Raw genomic sequence first — 18560 nt, 5'->3', positions numbered from 1 at the left:
AAAAGAGTTGGATCTATAATTAATACTTTTTCACATTATAAAATTAACAGCCTAGATATTAAACTCATTATTGACCACTAAAAAGCTTTTTGTAACCCATAAATCAAGTCATCTATGATACAAACTTCTATTTTGTATATTTATGGTGTGCAAGTTTTCAACAAGATTTGTTGAATTTTCTTATAGATGAATATTATCATTCTTTACTAAAAAAAAATAAAAAAATAGAATATTATTACTCAATTCATCAAAGTATCATGTTGACAAAAATGTCCAGTCACTTTTGTATCTTTTAAACAACCCTTTTGCAATTTAAGGGCAAATAATACCTGAAAAGAATTTTAAAAAATCACTTAAAGAAAGTTCAAAATATTAAAAGACACATGACATCAAAATATACCAGCAGAAGAAGAAGAATGACAAATTTAATTTCATATTTACCATCCCAAAGGTTCACGATGATAACTAAATTTAAAGTCTACAATTATACCGAGTTAATGAAAATCGAAAACAAATGAATTATAAAGGATAAAAATCTTGTAATGGAAAAAAGAAAGCAAGTTTGAGGAGTTGAGGATATATATTGCAAAGCAAGTTTCCACATTTTGAATGAATAAATAACAAATAGTAACTTTCTTATTCTTGGCGTCAAACATATTAACATAAAGATTGTATTCAATCTATTTTTCTTTTTTTCCGCTGCTTTTGTTTCTTCTCTTGATTAGCAGCTTCCAGCATTTTTTTTTTTGTTATCCCTCATTTGCAGTTTCCAACTTTCTTTTCTTCTCATGTTGAATTGTGTAATTTCCTTCCTCCAATCTCATGTGATTAACACCTATCTTAATAAGTTGGTTCTTAAATAGTGTTAGATAATGATCCTTTATATTCAACTTTAATTTCGAAACTGATTCCTAGTGGGAATTGACCTTTAATATTCAATTTTTAATTCTGCATAGTAGTGCCTATTCAAAATGCAAAGTAATCTTGGTAACGTTTTAATTGCCAAAGAATTATGATTATTTCATTTATATAATCGAATGAATTTGGTCTACATTAAATTACTTTTGCCAACTTTCTATCTTCTCATGATTGATTGATGATGCAGAGAATTAATGTTATTTTTGAATGGAAAAAGTTTTAAAAATAATGATCACTATTTACTATTTAATTAATTAGAAATTTAATTAAATTGTATTTTATTTTAAGGGCAAAATGATAATTCAACTTTGAAGTTAGGAGCTTTCTACTTTTAGTAATATATGATATATATATATATATATATATAATATGAATATATTTCACCCCTAAACCCCCAAAATCTCTCTCCTCTCTCTCTCTCAGGCGATATATGGTGTGAATAGCAGTCATGGCCGGTTCGTCCTCTCCCCAGACTATGGCAGTGGGAGAGACAAAAGCCAACACTAAAACAGGTCCTACATATTGTTGTGCCGTAATTTTACTATATTCAGAAAAATCACTTTTGAAATGTTCCAAGTATATAACAATTTGAGAAATACTTAGAAAGAGCCGCCACTTAATTTTTTTAAAGAAATTAAGAAAACTTATAATTTTCAAAGATTTAAACAGAAAAAAATCATTTGAAAATACCAAAGAAGGTTCGAGGTTCAATTTACACTTCGAGAAGGGTTTAAGCATTCGAAATGTCCGCTAACATGCGGTTGACCTGCGACTTGACTAAAATATATTTTGACTATTTTTTAGAAAAAATGATTTATCATAAGAATAGTAATTTACAATATTTGGTTAACTTCGAGAAAAATAGTTAAATAAATGACACATTTTATTTTATTTTTATATTTTAGAGAAAGGGATCCAAAATGAAACATTTGACTCGAAATACAAGTTATTAGAATATTAATAAAACTAGATTAATTAGAATTTATTTAATTCATTTTAAATAATAATTTAAACCAATTTAATAAATTAAAGCATGAAAATCATTTTAAATTAATTGACTAACCTTTTTTGAGAAAATGACTTAAGTATTTTTTTTTTTTATTGATCAATTGAAAAGGTTTTGACTAACATTTTTTAAAGTGTATTAAAAAAGATACTTTAACTTAGAACAATTTTGAAATGAGTTAAAAAAAAAAAGGTGATTTAAATGAAGTAGACCCTTAAAGAACATATCTTTAGAAAAAAAAAATTAGAAAAATGATTTAACATAAAATATATAATATTTTACGATATTCGATTAACTTTGATAAAATAGTTAAATAAAGAATAATTTTTAATTTTCTAGAAAATAGGATCTTAATTGAAACAACTTGGTCAATTAGGATTTTAACAAAATTAGATTAATTAAAATTTATTTGCGTCATTTTTTAGAAATAATAATTCGAACCAACTTGGTAGATAAACCAAGAAATCATTTTAATCTAATTAAAGATAAGGGAAAGTTTTGACTAAAAATATTTGAATAAGTATAAGAGTTAATAAAAATGAATTATATTTAGAGAAACTAACATAAAGAATATGATTCATCTTTTGGGGAATTTAATTAAATTAAGTCACAATTTTAATAAAATAAACTTCTATTATATAGAAGAGTGAAGACGACCAGGACGACCAAGGGTACTTTTGTCAATTTAATAAAATTTCAAGCTTAACTTAATTGTACATTTTGCATTAAGAGTATTGAACATTCCAAAGAAACCAGCCAAAAGTTATGTAATTCCCACTTTATCCACCATTAAGTTGTTGATTTCCATTGTCACACGTGTACAACACATTGGGAGGAGTAAAAGAAATTAATGCAAAGTTAAAACATGGACCCCATTTTTGACTCACTTCAAAAGTCTATGCATTCAAGACCACACATTTTTTTTAAAAAAAAAAATTAATTAATTTGAGTTCATATTTATTTTTGAATGTTCTTACTACTTTTAATGAGATTTTTTGAGGCCTTTTAATCATTTTCTTTCTTAATCTGGTTTGGTCAGGAAAATATAGTTTTTATTTTATTAAAAAAATGTATAATTAAAGTCGTGTTTGGTTAAATTTTATATAAAAATATAAATATATTTTTCTAAAATGCATAATACATAAATATGTCTTTTAATTTGGTTTCATTTGACATCAGTGTCCTCCAATTTTGGATGTGCATAGTAGACACAAAAATTTGTATAGAAATGAACAAGTAGACACATGTGTCCTACTTGACGTCCTACGCGGCGATATAATTCATGTCCTATGCGACATTCTATGTGGCGTCTTACGTGAATTATGTCTCGTAGGACAAGTTTGTCTACTTGTTCAACTTTATATTTCTATCTATTTTTCTATTCTATCTATTATATAGAAGAGTGAAGACGACCAGGACGACCAGGGGCACTTTTGTCATTTTACCAAAATTATCAGCTTAAAACAATTGTACTTTCTGCTGCAAAATTATTGAATTTCCCAGATTACCCAACCAAGTTGCTATTATTACGATTGCCACGTGTATTTTCTATCATGAAAAGCATAAAAACATCATAAGTAGCCGTACTATCTAAAAATGATGGGACCCATTTATTAGATCAATTTATATTTCATTAACACCTTTACTTTTTGCACTAAAATAAATATAAAAAGAAACAAACATGATTTAAAATGTATTAAAAAATAAAAATAAGTACCCGTACAATCTAAAAATGGTGGGACCCATTTATTAAATCAATTTATATTTCATTAACACCTTTACTTTTTGCACTAAAATAAATATAAAAAGAAACAAACATGATTTAAAATGTATTAAAAAATAAAAATATTTACATAAAAATAAAAATTAATAAATAAAATGGATAGATAAATTAAATGAAATTAAAGTAAACTAAGAAACTAACTAAATTTTTAAATAAATAGTTTTAAAATTTTGCGAATCAAATATTAAAGAGAAATAATATGTATTTTTCGTGTTCAATTTACGTACATTAATAATAAGAATATTTTGATAATAGAATATTTAAAATTTTAAGATTAATCAGATTGTTTACTTTAGTTACTTAATATTGCTATTCTTTTGTTTGAAATAGGAAGTTAAGAATCAGAACACATGAAAAATCGATACATTAATTAGAGAAGTAAAATAAATTTAAGTAGATTAATATTTAGAAAGAGATGACAAAAATAGCAAATGATTAATAGTAATTTTAAAAATTATGAATAAATTTTGGAATAAGATAAAATATGTGGATGAGGAAATCAATACGATATGTAATGATCTATGTATTAAAATACCATGCTAATTTAACATTTAATTCTAAATAGATTTTTTTAAAACAGAGAAATGCATTTATGTTTTCAAATTGTTTGAAATTTTTTCACTAAACTGATAAAAATAACAAAAATACTTGTTCCTATAAGTTGTTGTGCATGAAAAAAGAGAACCAAAAACACATTTGTATCATGCTAAAAAAATATGTTCATTAAGACAAATTATGCATATATAGAACTTCATGTAATAGTGAAACATGCTTCTTAGTTCTAATTTTTATGTATGAGTGATAAATAAAAAATGTTAATCTCTCTGTTTCAATGTGTTTGTTCTATCTTGACTTGGCATGAAGTTTAAGAAATTAAGGAAGATTTTTGAATCTTGTGATTTTAAATTTTAAATATGTGAAATATAGTAAATGTCTTTTAATCTTGTGATCTTAAATATGTTATGTGGAGTTGGAACTAAGAAAAGAAAAGGGACATTACTTTTTAATAGATTATAAAGAAAAATTCGACAAATTAATTGAAATGAATAGGATAGATTTCAAGATGATAATACATAATGATTCATGATTTTTATATAAGATATAATCCAATCTAACAGACAAATTAACTCTGAATCCTACTAAATTTGTGTCTTATAGTAATATAAATAAATAAATTGAATATTATACTTCAGAATTTTACAACTTAAAAAATGAATCTACCCATCGCTAATATCAATTATACTTTAAAATATAATTGGGTTGATTTAATTTAATATTTTTATTCAGTATTCGATATTTATATTGGAGTTGCCCATTCGGATATAGAGATCTCTATTAAGAATTTTTTTCATAGCCAAAACTCAAAATTAAGATATTTAATTAAGGAAGAGAAACACCATTCAATGCACTATATTCTTTGATGGCTATTTTTTGATATTTTTTAATACTAAACTTTTTACTAGGATCAATATTAATTAATGTTGATCAGAATGCTATAGAAATACCTTTTAATATTTGTCAAATAATAATTAATAATTGATTATATTGGACCCGTATCATGGGCCTTAAGAATCTAGTTCTAACAATAAATATTAAGTATGATATTATCATTGGCTTAATGACTGCTACAGTTTTTTTTTTTGGTAAGACATCAATTTTTTAATAACCCAGTGACGGCAACAATTTAATGTTACGGTTATTAAGCCAATGGTTATATTATTTTTTATATGACAATGATATATCCTACAATTTTTATTAATGACAACTTTTTACGTTTTTTTTTTTTTTTAGAAAAACATCCATTATAATACATTTTAAATTTTAAATTTAAATATATTGTAATATCATAATATATTTTTCACTAATTAAGTTTGTTCTTAATTCTTTTTTATGAGTTTTCTTTAATTTTATTTATTTGAGGAGTTCATATTACATGGCATAAAAACAATAAATTTAGTTGAGTGATTTTAGTGATACAAAGGCCTAAGATGAGTGATTTTATTGATACAAAACTAAATTCAATGACTTTACTAAATAAATTCTGAAAGTTGAGTGACCTTTTGAGATATTACCTCACTTGTTTATGGAAGAAGACTCTTGAATTGTTTTTGTTTTTGGGTTACTATTGGGTTAATTACAAATGGATATGGCCACCCCTATTTATACTAGTGTAGGGATTCTTCTAGAAATTATTCTAGATATATCTACAAGAAAAATCTAGATGACCTTATCTTCTAACTATCTAACAAGAATCTAGATTATTCTATACTTTACTATAAATATCTAATTCTCTAGAATATCTACACAATTCTTAAATACATCACTCTATATAACTCTAGAAAATTCTACGAACTATCTAGGATTATTTATAACTCCAAAAAATCATATTTATTTTTCACACTCCCCCTTAAAGTGATTTTTTGAAAACTACCCCACACTTGTCGTGGAAGAACTCAAACAAAGCTTTGAGCCACATCTTGGTGAAAGTCTCGACAGTTTCTTCTGAACTCCTCTTACTTCTTCAAATGATAAAAATTCTTCATCGTCAGTTGATCCAAGTAGATTATCTCCTTGTTGAGTTCTCAAACTCCCCCTTTCTCTTAAATTCTCGACAATTATATTATCCAGAGAAACACTATCAATTTCCTGTGAAGTCTCAACACCGACATAGGATCCACTTCCATATTCTCTTATCATCTCCTCGATAGATTTTTTGGCAGCTTCATAAATCATATCGTTTGTCTTTGAGACCTCAATATCAGCTTCTTCCTCTATTTGATCTCTACTTTCTCCATCTGCTTTCAAAATTTGCTCTGAGTCATTAGTTGATCTTGATATTTCAGATGATTGACCATATATTGTCGCTTCCAATACATCTCCATCAATGCTTACTTTGTAAAGGTCGCCACTAGCACATGTAGTTTCAGATATTGTCTGTTCAGGATATTCTCATTTGATTTCTTTAATAGCAACTACCATATAACCATTGGGAACATCCACAAAAGTTTCTTGCTTCATGCCAACAACATCAACTTCTTGCTTATCCAAGTGATCAGCTATATTATATTCTAAATCCTCAATCCAGTCTCTTTAAGTTGATGAAAATCACGGCTTCTATTGCTCGAGCCTCATCTACTAAATATTTTCCCCACTCTTCTTCTTCTTCAGCAACTTTTTGAGTCATATTGCTCTCCTTGGCTTGTCAATATCTTTTTATGTGCCCTACTTCACCACAACGATAACATCTTAGAGGCTTCTTACCAGAATAGTTGGAAGACTCTTCCTTCTTTCCAGGCGAGCTTGAACTACTTGATAATGCAAAGTGCAAGATATTTCTTGTTTTTCCTTTAAAGTTCCTTTTGTCGGCTACAAGAGCATTTTCTTCTCCTTCTTTGACAAATACACTAGCCAATTCCTTGGCTAGTAGTTATTGTGATGACGAATTTTCAAACTCCTCCAAGGATGGTTGTTGAGCCCATCCTTGAATCGACGTCACAAATGGAATATATTCAGGCATTAAACCACAAATGACAATTCTTCTCATTCGTGCTTTAGAGATAGCCTCTTCCAGATTCAACAAAGATATCTCAGAACATAAGTTCTTAATCTTCAAAAAATACTCGGTGATAGAAAGGTTACCCTGAGTGGTGTTAGTGTCACAACCCGAACCTACACCTTGGACATGATCGACACTCAAGAACCATTGATGGTCCTCAAGCGAACCTTCATCATGGCTGACTACACGCGAAAGACTAACTCAAGCATACATAAGCATCAAGTTGAAAGAAATGTTTAAAAATAGTTTACTGAATCTCAAAACTGAACTGAATATACTGAGTATGAAACATAAGTTTTAAATAAAACATCTGAAACTGAAAGACTCTCCAAAACTGCTTATCTATGAAGCCTCTACTATACAAAGATGAGTGTCGGAACAAGACCCACGACTCCTCAAAAGAACTACTATTAACAACTCATAAAACTGGAGTACTCCGAAAGCAAGGAAGTCTCACTTATAAGCAGACGAGCGGATGCAGTGATCTCAACAGACTCTTGTTGAGGATCCTAATAACCTGTATCTGCATCATTAAAAGATGCAGTTCGAATAACATCAGTACATTAAATGTATGAGTATGTAATATAGATGAATAATAAATAACTGAAAGAAAGGACTGGAATAGATAATAATGTGCTCAAGCTGGATGTAAAGAAATAAATGAGTTAAATCATTTAAAGCTTTACAAAATACTTTCTCATTTCTGAACTCAACATAATAAGTGATATATAAAAATACACTTTAACTCTATTGGAAGATTCTCTAACCGACAACTATCACTATGAGCTACGTGATGATACATCGTCTCGCTCACGCTTTGAGAATTGTCATATACCTTACCAGGGTATAGAACACCTCAACTAAGTGGATCCACTAAGCTCTGCCCGACGGCACTTATGATTCATCTAAAAAGTATGATCTTGTATCCATGTTGGCATACATGGTTTATAAGGAATGTGAGTTGTCTGAACACATCCCTATATCAGTGTTAATACTACTCCCAATAATATATACTCATGTTCAATGTTTAAAAACATACTCTTTCTTTGGTTTGAGATAATTGCTCAAACTATCCTCTTAAAAGAGGTAACTGCTCTTGAAATATCTTTGAACTCATAACTCATTTAGAAATCAAAGTTTCTCTTTTATCAATGTAAAAACTGATACCTTTGGGAATACTTAGTTCCCTTATACTCTTACTCAATTCATACCTGAAAACTCTTTCTCAAAAACATATCAAAATCATATTGTAATATGATCATTGATGACTTGGGAAGTCATACTACATAAACATTTATGGTATATCTTAATACCATACTGCTTAAAGATTGATGGCATACTCGATTGTCATACTAATCATGTTTTAAAACTCTTTCTCAAAACTCATTTTTGCTTTCTCGAAAAATAACAAAAATGTTGGCTTTAAAAGATTCTCAAAATAGGGTCCATGCTGAAATATAGACATGAACAACTTAACTCAAGGATCTCAATAACAATATAGAAAACTTAATACTCAGAACTGAACTCAAGAACTTAGAGTCTCAAAAATACTCAAATCATAGGGTTCATGCTGAAATATAGACATGAACGAATCAACTCAAGAATCTCAATGCATAACATATAGCAATTCAAAAATTAGGAATATAATTTCAAAAATATTAGCAACTCAAGAACTGAAAATCAACTTATCTCAAGAATACTCAAATCAAGGGGTAAAATCCTAGAATACTCTTTTACTGATTTGAAAGTAGATGTAGGGTGTGAGGACGAACTAGTCCAACACTATGGTAGCCTTACATACCTGGAAGAACAAGGTTCATGAAGTATCTTAAAAAAGAACATGATTAGAAGCCTTGAAACCCTAGCTTGAAGGAGAAGAACAATCAAGAAAACCTTGTATGAAGGAATTTGAGTTGGAAACAAAGAAATTCTTGGAGAAGGACTTACCTTGAAGAAGAATCTTGAAAAATGATTGAAAGAATCTTGAAAAAGATTGAAAGAATCTTGGATGAAGTCTTCTACTTTGATTTTTCCTTAGGATTTGAGAGAGAAGAGGATGATGGATTAAGAGATGAAAATTTGATTGTTTTGGGTCTTTAATTAGTCAAGAAATTCGTTTAGGGTTTTCTTAGAGGTAAAAAGGCAAAAAACGACTCTTTTTAATGGTTTCCCGTCGGCTAATTCGTTACTGCGTTGTATCAGGTTGCTAAATGGTCATACTTTTTACTTAAAACTTGGATTGTTGCAAAATTGGTGGCGTTGGAAAGAAGATTCAAATACTTTTAATTTGATAGGTTATAGGCCACATAAATCTTTATATTCTAAGAGATATGGTCATTTGAAATTTACCCAAGTAGAATCTTATATCAAAACTTAATCGATAAGGAAACTTTCAACTCTACTTTGTGCTAGGAGTTTCTAGTGACCTTAATTGATATCCAAAGTCATTCACACACTAAAAAAATTACCTTTACACATATGGGCAATTTAAGAATCACCCGATATGACCCTACAAGTATATGAAGAATGGTTCGAGTTTTAACTTAGAAATTTCGGAGTGATACAGTTAGCCAATTCATTCTCCAATATCTGCAGCCGAGCTTCATTCTTCTTGTTGAACAAGCGATTGAGGGTCCTCCATATTTCATGAGCTGATTTACCCTTTATAATATGATCGAATAAAGTGGAGGAGATTGTCCTCTTCAGAATGAACTCCGCATTCGCATTAATCTGCTTCCAGTTCTTGTACGCACTACTATTTTCTGATTCGTCAGCAGGAGGACTTGTGTTACTCCCATCAACAACATCCCACAAATCCTCTCCCATAAGGTATGATTCCATACATGTCTTCCATAGCTTGTAATTGGACTAATTCAACAACTCTATCCACAGTCCATTAACACGACCACTTAAATCCATTTACATAAACTAGTTGAATCTACCAGCAATCCGATCTTGAAATAACACCAAGAAGTTAACATATGGCTATGGCTCTGGTACCATATAGAGAATAACATAAGAAAAGTGTAATTGGGAAACCTTCTGCTATCCCAAGACGTTAACTAAGATCAGAAGATTCAACTAAAGAAGAGGAAGCTAGAAGGAAGAATGTGTATTTTGAAAAAGCGATTAAGGTTTTCGTGGCATATCATTAAGGTCTCTTACATAAAAGGATCATCTAACTAAAATATAGTTATAAGTGTATTACAAAAATAGGTATTTGTATATGATTGATAACATACATAATTACCCCATTCAAGTAAGACCTGTTTTTGAAAAAATCACTTAAACTTTGCGGGGATCCTAATACACCCCTAAACTAGTTTAATGTGAAATTATTGAACCATTTTTTGATATTTTATACAGAGAGTGTATATCACTCACCTGAAGAGCGTGAAAACCCATAAAAGTAAGATTAAACTTTTCTTTTGCAATATTTTTATTAACTATATAAATAATATTTTATTTTATTGTTTATTTTTTTTCTTCTTCTCCTTCCTGAGCTTCACCATTGAAGGAGATTACAACAACTTCAAGTTTTTTTTTTCTCATTTTTTTCTCTCTTTTCGTTTTTCATTTAGATTGGATTTCGACGGAGAGATTTGATTGTAACTGAATAACACAATCTCAGTCCATAAAAGAAATTACCTTTTTAGTATGGTCATTGGCAAAAAATTTCATTGATAACGAAAGCAACAACAACAAATTTATTGTTTCATCCTCAGAGTTTTTTCTCCTCCTTCTTGATCGGCTGGGATGAGAAGCTCTGGAAAGATGATGGTGACGTTGAAGATAGAATCATCGGAGTTTTTTCAATTGACCCCTGATCAATTTACGAGGGTTGAAATCCTGTTCAGTCCAAGAAAAAATAATCTTATCTGCGTTTGGAGAGAGAAAATTCATTTTTTCCAAATACAACCTATGTTGATTTAGAGCAAAATACACAAAAAGAAGACTTTGATAGAAATTTTAATTTGAAAAAAATTAATTTTGATAGCGGATCTGATTTTACAGTCTAATTTTGATTTAGTGTTGTAAATGGTGTTGTAGCAATGACGGTCACTCCACAGGACGAAGAAGACCAAGGGATGGGGTTAAGCATAATTGAAGAAGAAAGAAAAAAATAAAGAATTAAGACTAAAAAAACATAAATAAAAACAAAGATTAGGAAATTATATAAAATTGACAGGTAACAAATAATAATTGGTGCGTGCTTACACCTTCTTTTTTTATAAGTAGGATTGACTGAAAAAGGGAAAATGCATAAGTACCCCCCCCCCCCCCAGTCTATGCCCAAAATCCCTGAGACACACCTAACATTTGCTAAGGTCCTATTACCTCCGAAACTTATTTTATATATAATTTTCTACCCCTTTTCGGCCTACGTGGCACTATCTTGTGGGCCCAGTGCGTGTTGACAATCTTTTCAAGGATAGTGCCACGTAGGCCGAAAAGGGGTAGAAAATTATGTATAAAATAAGTTCGGGGGTAGTAGGACCTTAGTAAAGGTTAGGTGTGTCTCAGGGATTTTGGGCATAGGTTAGGGGGGTACTTATGCATTTTCCCACTGAAAAATGGGATATTTATACTACTTTTAAATTGTTTAGTGGGGTATTAGGATATTTATAAAATTTGAGTGTCTTTTTAAAAAAAAGTGTCATAGTCGAATGGGGTAATTATGTATTTTTTCTATATGATTTGATCAATATTTAAAATATATATATTTGAAGTTGAAAAATAGTGCTTCTTCTATTTTTAAAGTTGAAGAATAGTACTAATATTTGAAGCTAAATTGAACTATATATATTAACTCAATATTTTAAAAATTAATAATCAATAACTATATAAAAAATAGTATAAACTGTAAATTTTATCATGTCATTTGTCCATATAATGAAAAAAATACATTTTAAAATATTGATCAAAGTTTACATAGGTTGAATTTTGAAAGAAAAATAATAATTATGGTCCTTAAGTTACTGCCTTATTGCAATTTTGGTTCTTGTATTATATGATTTAGCATATTTGACCTTCAATAAATTAAAATTTGTTATTTTAATCCTTAAAGTTAACAAATTTAAGGATTGTTATCTAAAGAAACATAAATACTTATTTTTGGGTTTCCTTTTACTTCTACTAAATTCAATTTTTATTTTCTTTTAGGAGTGGACATCTAATTTACTGTAAGAATCTTTTTATTTGAGATTAGTGAGGCCCTAATGTACTTACATTTGCCTATTTTTTTTGCTTTTGGTATACATTGCATATGTATTGTGATAATATATTTACTCAATTTCATGGTGATAATGCCCAATAACTTTATCATTTGCTTCACAATGAATGTCCACTCATCATTGACACATACTTTATCCTCGAAGGTTGAAATAATCAATTTACACACCTGTTTATTAAACGAATCATACTATGATATTGCATTATTTTGCCTCTAACTTTTTGTTTGTGTAGAGTCTCTGTTAAATACTCAATGTTTTTAATCAAAACTTCTTAATATCCATTAGTTTAACTGTTTAAGGGACAAAAATAACACATTTTAATTAATTGAAGATCAAATGTGGCAAGTCTTATATACAAGGATCAAAATCGCAATAAAACAATAACTTGAGGATCAAAATACTATTTTCCAAAAAAAATACATAAACCGAGATAAAAGGAGTATTCGAAAATAAATTTCACTTCATTTTTTTACAAAAGTTTTATGAGTGAAAAATATTTTCAACATCCGGAAATTCACTTTAAAAAACTAATCAAAAATTTTTTTTAGAAAGAAAAAACTTTTCATATCCAAGTGGGCTCTAAATTTCCTGATTTAACCTTGCAAGATTTACTTTTTTATTATTATTATTATTATATACTTTTAGAAAATTTCAAGTAACTTTTTTTTTTTTTAGGGAAACCCGATTTACTTACATCTGATATTCTGAATATGAACATGATCTTGACACGTGGAGTTATGAGGAATCCTTGTCCCCTGAATGTTGTAACGGCTACTTTCTGTGCTTTTTAAATTGGTCCTCTGTTTTTCCATTTCATCTGAGCAATTTCAGACAAACCAATATGAACAATTATGGATATCCAATGGTGATGGTCATTGAACATTTGCAGTGTTCCATGTCCAATGATCTGCTCTGTAAATTTCCAGATAATTCAGCATTCGATTTCGATTATACCCAGAGTTCAATTTGGTCTCCTCTAGTACCTAGACCATTGTCATCGGCGTCTAACCGGAGGTTCAGCTCTGGTTTATCTCGAAAGCTGTCGTATGAGGATGTCTCGGTAGGATGTACTAATTTCAACAAAGTTACGGCAAAAATCAAGAGGAAGTTGTCTAATGCTGTTACAGAGAAAATGAGAGAGTATCATAGATCCAAGAAGAGAAAGAACAAGGCGTTTGATTTTACTCGTCTACCTTCTTCTTCTAAACTCACCTCGACTACTCAAACCCCACGAAAGGTAATACGAATCTCGAATCTCAACTCTCTGTTTTTTTTTATAAAAAAAAAATAAAGAACAAGATGAGGAATAAAGCAGAGTATGTTATTGTGTGCAGGGGTGGGTTAAGGTACTGAAAGCGGCTACGAAGCATTTCAAGAAGAAGAACAAGAAGAAAGATTCTACAGGTGATGTTAATTTTTGCAAATTATTGACTGACAACACTCTTCTGCGAACCATAGAAGTTGTTTGAATATTTTACAGGGAAGGGCAGAACAAGAAATTTGTCTTGTTTCTTTGTAATACCTTAATTTTCACTGTAATCAGCAGATGTGTAGCTGAAGAGTGCATTTGTTTAAGTAATGTAATGTAGCAATTCTACTATGATTGCTAGAAAAAAGATGGAGCTTACTGGCTCTGTCCTTGTAACATTATGATTTCTTGAATCTGAACTATTTTTATACATTATATCCATTTTGATGCTTGTAATACTCGGCTCTATTCCATATTAAGTTAATTTTTAGGCATTTTTTATTTTTTAAATTAATTTAATTGTTTAGTTTTTATGATTATTTATAAAGTGTTCTTCTAATTTTACCCTTCATTAGTTTGAATTAGTGATTAATTAATATTTAGTTATTTTAATCATAAATTTGACAATAATTAATAAGGGTAAAAATGAAAAATTAGATTCAATTTATGTCTTGATCTACTTTTCTTAAAGGGTGTAAAACACCTCAAAAANTTTGTAATACCTTAATTTTCACTGTAATCAGCAGATGTGTAGCTGAAGAGTGCATTTGTTTAAGTAATGTAATGTAGCAATTCTACTATGATTGCTAGAAAAAAGATGGAGCTTACTGGCTCTGTCCTTGTAACATTATGATTTCTTGAATCTGAACTATTTTTATACATTATATCCATTTTGATGCTTGTAATACTCGCTCTATTTCATATTAAGTTAATTTTTTAGGCATTTTTTATTTTTTAAATTAATTTAATTGTTCATTTTTAAGATTATTTATAGAGTGTTGTTTTCTAATTTTACCCTTCATTAGTTTAAATTAGTGATTAATTAATATTTAGTTATTTTAATCATAAATTTGACAATAATTAATAAGGGTAAAAATGAAAAACTAAATTTAATTTATGCCTTAATCTACTTTTCTTAAAGGGTGTGAAAACACCTCAAAAATTAACTTAATATGGAATGGAGGGAGTAGTAAAGAACACACGATTTTTACGTGAAAATCTTCTTGCTTAAGTAAAGGGAAATAACACGATTATCATTCAGGCTTTCACCAATACATCCACTAAACACGAGCTATGATTTAGATTACAATTTTATGCGATCTAAGAATTAAACTACTTAATCCTCATCCCTTATAATAGTCTACTAAGTAATATCTCTATTGTTCACTATATCAACTAATCCCAACGGACATAATAACAAACTCCAGATATTTGTAGCCACAACACTATGGCTACCTCTGGCCAACAACTCTAATATGAAAGATAGGAGAAGAGTACTATTGTTATTATTTATTTTTGGTATTGATAGATCTTTGTAATTAATTATAATTTGATAAATTATAGTAGCTGGTAATTATATTAATTATAAGTAGTGTTTATTAAAATATCGTGTTATGATGTTTGGATAATGTCGTATTATCTAGTTTATTATAAAAGTGAAAATTTTGTGTTGAATTCATGTGTAGTTTTTTAAGGTTTAAAACTTATGAGTATACGATGTTTCATGTTTTTTTTTTAAAGAAAGTGAGATATATTTTTCAAGATTATAATTAAACACATGTTGAAATTTCACCATAATTTAATTTCCCAAAAAATGAAAAATTATGGCTAAACATAACTTAGCATTATTGTTATCTGGCTAGAAAAACAAATATTTCTAAAAATGAACTGACGGTATAATTTTTTCATCCATGGTTGGTGGAGAGAAATGAATATCTAAAGATACTATCCATTTTGTGGTTATCTGCTTTCGTTGATTAGAGGCTTCCAATGTATCCACGACACCAGATGGAGGTCGTAATTGAATGACAACAACACCTTTGGCCTTTTTCTATTTTCTGATTTCGTCCTTTATGGAATTATTATGTCTAGGTATATTAATATAAAAATTAGAGCTATTTCATTTTACTTTTTATAAGTCATTTGAAATTAAAACATATTTTTTTTGCTATTCAAAAATTGCAAAAAAAAATCATGATCAAACACCTACTTAAATTATCAGTGTTGTGGTAGATCAATCAGTAAGAAACATGGAGAGCACTAAGCAGCTAGTTTTCATTCCAGGGCCAGGAATGGGTCACCTCGTTGCTGCTGTTGAAATTGGCAAATTACTCATCAGCCGAGTCAATTGTCTTTCAATTACTTTCTTCGTCATCGATCTTCCAATTGAAACCCGAGTTCATACCTATACAAATCAATCGCAGTTGAACCAACGCCTGCAGTTCTTGCAACTTTCTTCTCCTCAAAGTCAAACTAACCATCTTTCAAATCGAGAAGCTCTTCTTGTTGAAACCTTCAATAATTCGAAGGAACTAGTAAGAAATGCAATAATCCAAAACTTCATGACGACTAGTAGTACCAATCGACTTGTTGGTGTGATTGTTGACATGTTTAGTGACAAAATGATACAAGTAGCAACAGAGCTAGGTTTACCAAGCTATGTGTTCTTCACTTCTAGTGCTGCTTTTCTTGGACTCATGTTTTATGCACAGACACTTAAAGATGAACACAATCGTGACATCTCCGATTTTAAAAACTCGGATACGTTGCTTCCTGTTTCGACTTACATCCATCCTCTTCCTGCTAAGGTTTTGCCCAATACCATGTTGGATAAAATTGGCCGATTGCACTTACCTCTGTCTACTGCTCGAATGTTACGACAAGCGAAAGCGATTATAATTAATACTTTTGTTGAGCTCGAGCTTCATTCGATTAAATCCCTTGATAATGATGATGGGGTTCCGGTTATATACCCAATTGGGCCTATAATCAACCTGAATCAAGAACCTGATGAGAGGATTAATAGCTGGTTAGATGGGCAACAAGATTCTTCTGTATTGTTCCTCTGTTTTGGGAGCTACGGTTCCTTTAACGAGGAACAATTGAAGGAAATTGCAATAGCCCTTGACCACAGCGGCTGCCGTTTCTTGTGGTCATTACGGCAGCCGCAGGGCAAGGGTGAAATACGTGCTTCGGACGATGTTGCACGTCCGGAGCAAGTGTTGCCGGCTGGTTTCTTGACAAGAACTATGAATAGAGGGAAAGTGATTGGATGGGCACCTCAAGTAGCGGTGCTATCTCATAGGTCGATTGGAGGATTCATAACGCACTGTGGTTGGAATTCGATACTGGAAAGCTTGTGGTTTGGAGTTCCGATAGCAACATGGCCTATGTATGCAGAGCAGCAAGTAAATGCTTTCGAGATGGTGGTTGATTTAGAGATAGCCGTAGATATAAAGATGGAGTATCGGAGTGAGAGTCCGGTTTTGGTCACAGCAGAGGAGATAGAGAATGCCATAAGGAGACTGATGTTGGATAGTACAGAGGAGAAGAATGGTATCAGAAAGAAAATGGAAGAACTGAAAGACAAAAGCAGGAAGGCCTTGTTAGAAGGTGGATCATCTTACTGTTTTCTGGAGAGTTTGATCAATGAGTTTAAGGACCATTCGTCCAATTGAAGGTCTTAATTGCTTTCTTTTATGAATGTCGAGTATGTAAAGATATGACACATGAGCCTAATTTAACCTCAAAAGCTAGCTCACGAGGGAAGGATAAGATATTAAGGAGTTAGTCCCTTCGATTATAAAGTTATAATCTAAAATTGCTCTTCTTTTTAGTAGATATTTAAGCGAAATTTTATAATGCTTCATAAGTTGGTTGGTTTCAGGATCTTAATTATTAAGTCACATTTTTATGTTTAAACCACTTAATGGATCTAAATTCGCAAAGTTATGTTCATTCAGTGTTACTGTGTCTGTGTTATCATCCACCATTATCACCTATGATCGTTACTGCCCACTATTATCAACTACCCTCATTGTCAGGGGCGGACCTACAGTGGTTCTGAACCCACTTCGTTGAAAAATAGCACTGTATATATATGCATATTTAATCAGTTTTTAAAATTTTATATGTATATATTAAATTTTGAACCCACTAACACAAGTCTGAAGCTTAGCCGAGTGGTTGAGGGGGTTCAATTTTCCCAGCCAACCCGGGATAGAATACCCATTGCCACATTTTAGTTTTAATTCGTTTTTTTGATATATAAAATATTCACACACAACTTTGTCCTCTATGTAGGTGTAACTTTTGTCCTTTTAGTTACTTAGAAACTAGNCACGACCGGAGCAAGTGTTGCCGGATGGTTTCTTGACAAGAACTATGAATAGAGGGAAAGTGATTGGATGGGCACCTCAAGTAGCGGTGCTATCTCATAGGTCGATTGGAGGATTCATAACGCACTGTGGTTGGAATTCGATACTGGAAAGCTTGTGGTTTGGAGTTCCGATAGCAACATGGCCTATGTATGCAGAGCAGCAAGTAAATGCTTTCGAGATGGTGGTTGATTTAGAGATAGCCGTAGATATAAAGATGGAGTATCGGAGTGAGAGTCCGGTTTTGGTCACAGCAGAGGAGATAGAGAATGCCATAAGGAGACTGATGTTGGATAGTACAGAGGAGAAGAATGGTATCAGAAAGAAAATGGAAGAACTGAAAGACAAAAGCAGGAAGGCCTTGTTAGAAGGTGGATCATCTTACTGTTTTCTGGAGAGTTTGATCAATGAGTTTAAGGACCATTCGTCCAATTGAAG

The 18560-nt window shown here is 30.5% G+C and overlaps 3 protein-coding genes and 1 pseudogene across 3 annotated transcripts; 3 read left to right on the top strand and 1 right to left on the bottom strand.

Annotated features, from left to right (window-relative positions):
- Nucleotides 1-7134: 7134 nt before the first annotated feature.
- Nucleotides 7135-10070, bottom strand: LOC125873479 (uncharacterized; annotated as a pseudogene).
- A 3242-nt stretch (nucleotides 10071-13312) lies between these two features.
- On the top strand, nucleotides 13313-14201 carry LOC125875034 (uncharacterized). The gene is made up of 2 exons (XM_049556093.1): nucleotides 13313-13734; nucleotides 13832-14201. Exons 1-2 carry the CDS (start codon nucleotides 13339-13341, stop codon nucleotides 13964-13966), a joined length of 531 nt encoding a protein of 176 aa, XP_049412050.1. The 5' UTR covers nucleotides 13313-13338; the 3' UTR covers nucleotides 13967-14201.
- A 1741-nt stretch (nucleotides 14202-15942) lies between these two features.
- On the top strand, nucleotides 15943-17425 carry LOC125875032 (anthocyanidin 3-O-glucosyltransferase 2-like). Its single transcript, XM_049556090.1, has one exon. It carries the CDS (start codon nucleotides 15996-15998, stop codon nucleotides 17421-17423), a length of 1428 nt encoding a protein of 475 aa, XP_049412047.1. The 5' UTR covers nucleotides 15943-15995; the 3' UTR covers nucleotides 17424-17425.
- A 666-nt stretch (nucleotides 17426-18091) lies between these two features.
- LOC125875035 (anthocyanidin 3-O-glucosyltransferase 2-like) lies at nucleotides 18092-18560 on the top strand. Its single transcript, XM_049556094.1, has one exon. The coding sequence runs from the start codon at nucleotides 18130-18132 to the stop codon at nucleotides 18556-18558; it is 429 nt and encodes a 142-aa protein (XP_049412051.1). The 5' UTR covers nucleotides 18092-18129; the 3' UTR covers nucleotides 18559-18560.

Source organism: Solanum stenotomum, chromosome 8 (genome assembly GCF_019186545.1).
Source record: "Solanum stenotomum isolate F172 chromosome 8, ASM1918654v1, whole genome shotgun sequence".
Classification (NCBI taxonomy): domain Eukaryota; kingdom Viridiplantae; phylum Streptophyta; class Magnoliopsida; order Solanales; family Solanaceae; genus Solanum; species Solanum stenotomum.
The sequence above is the reverse complement of the archived record's forward strand: the minus strand, read 5'-3'. Positions and strand labels throughout refer to the sequence as shown.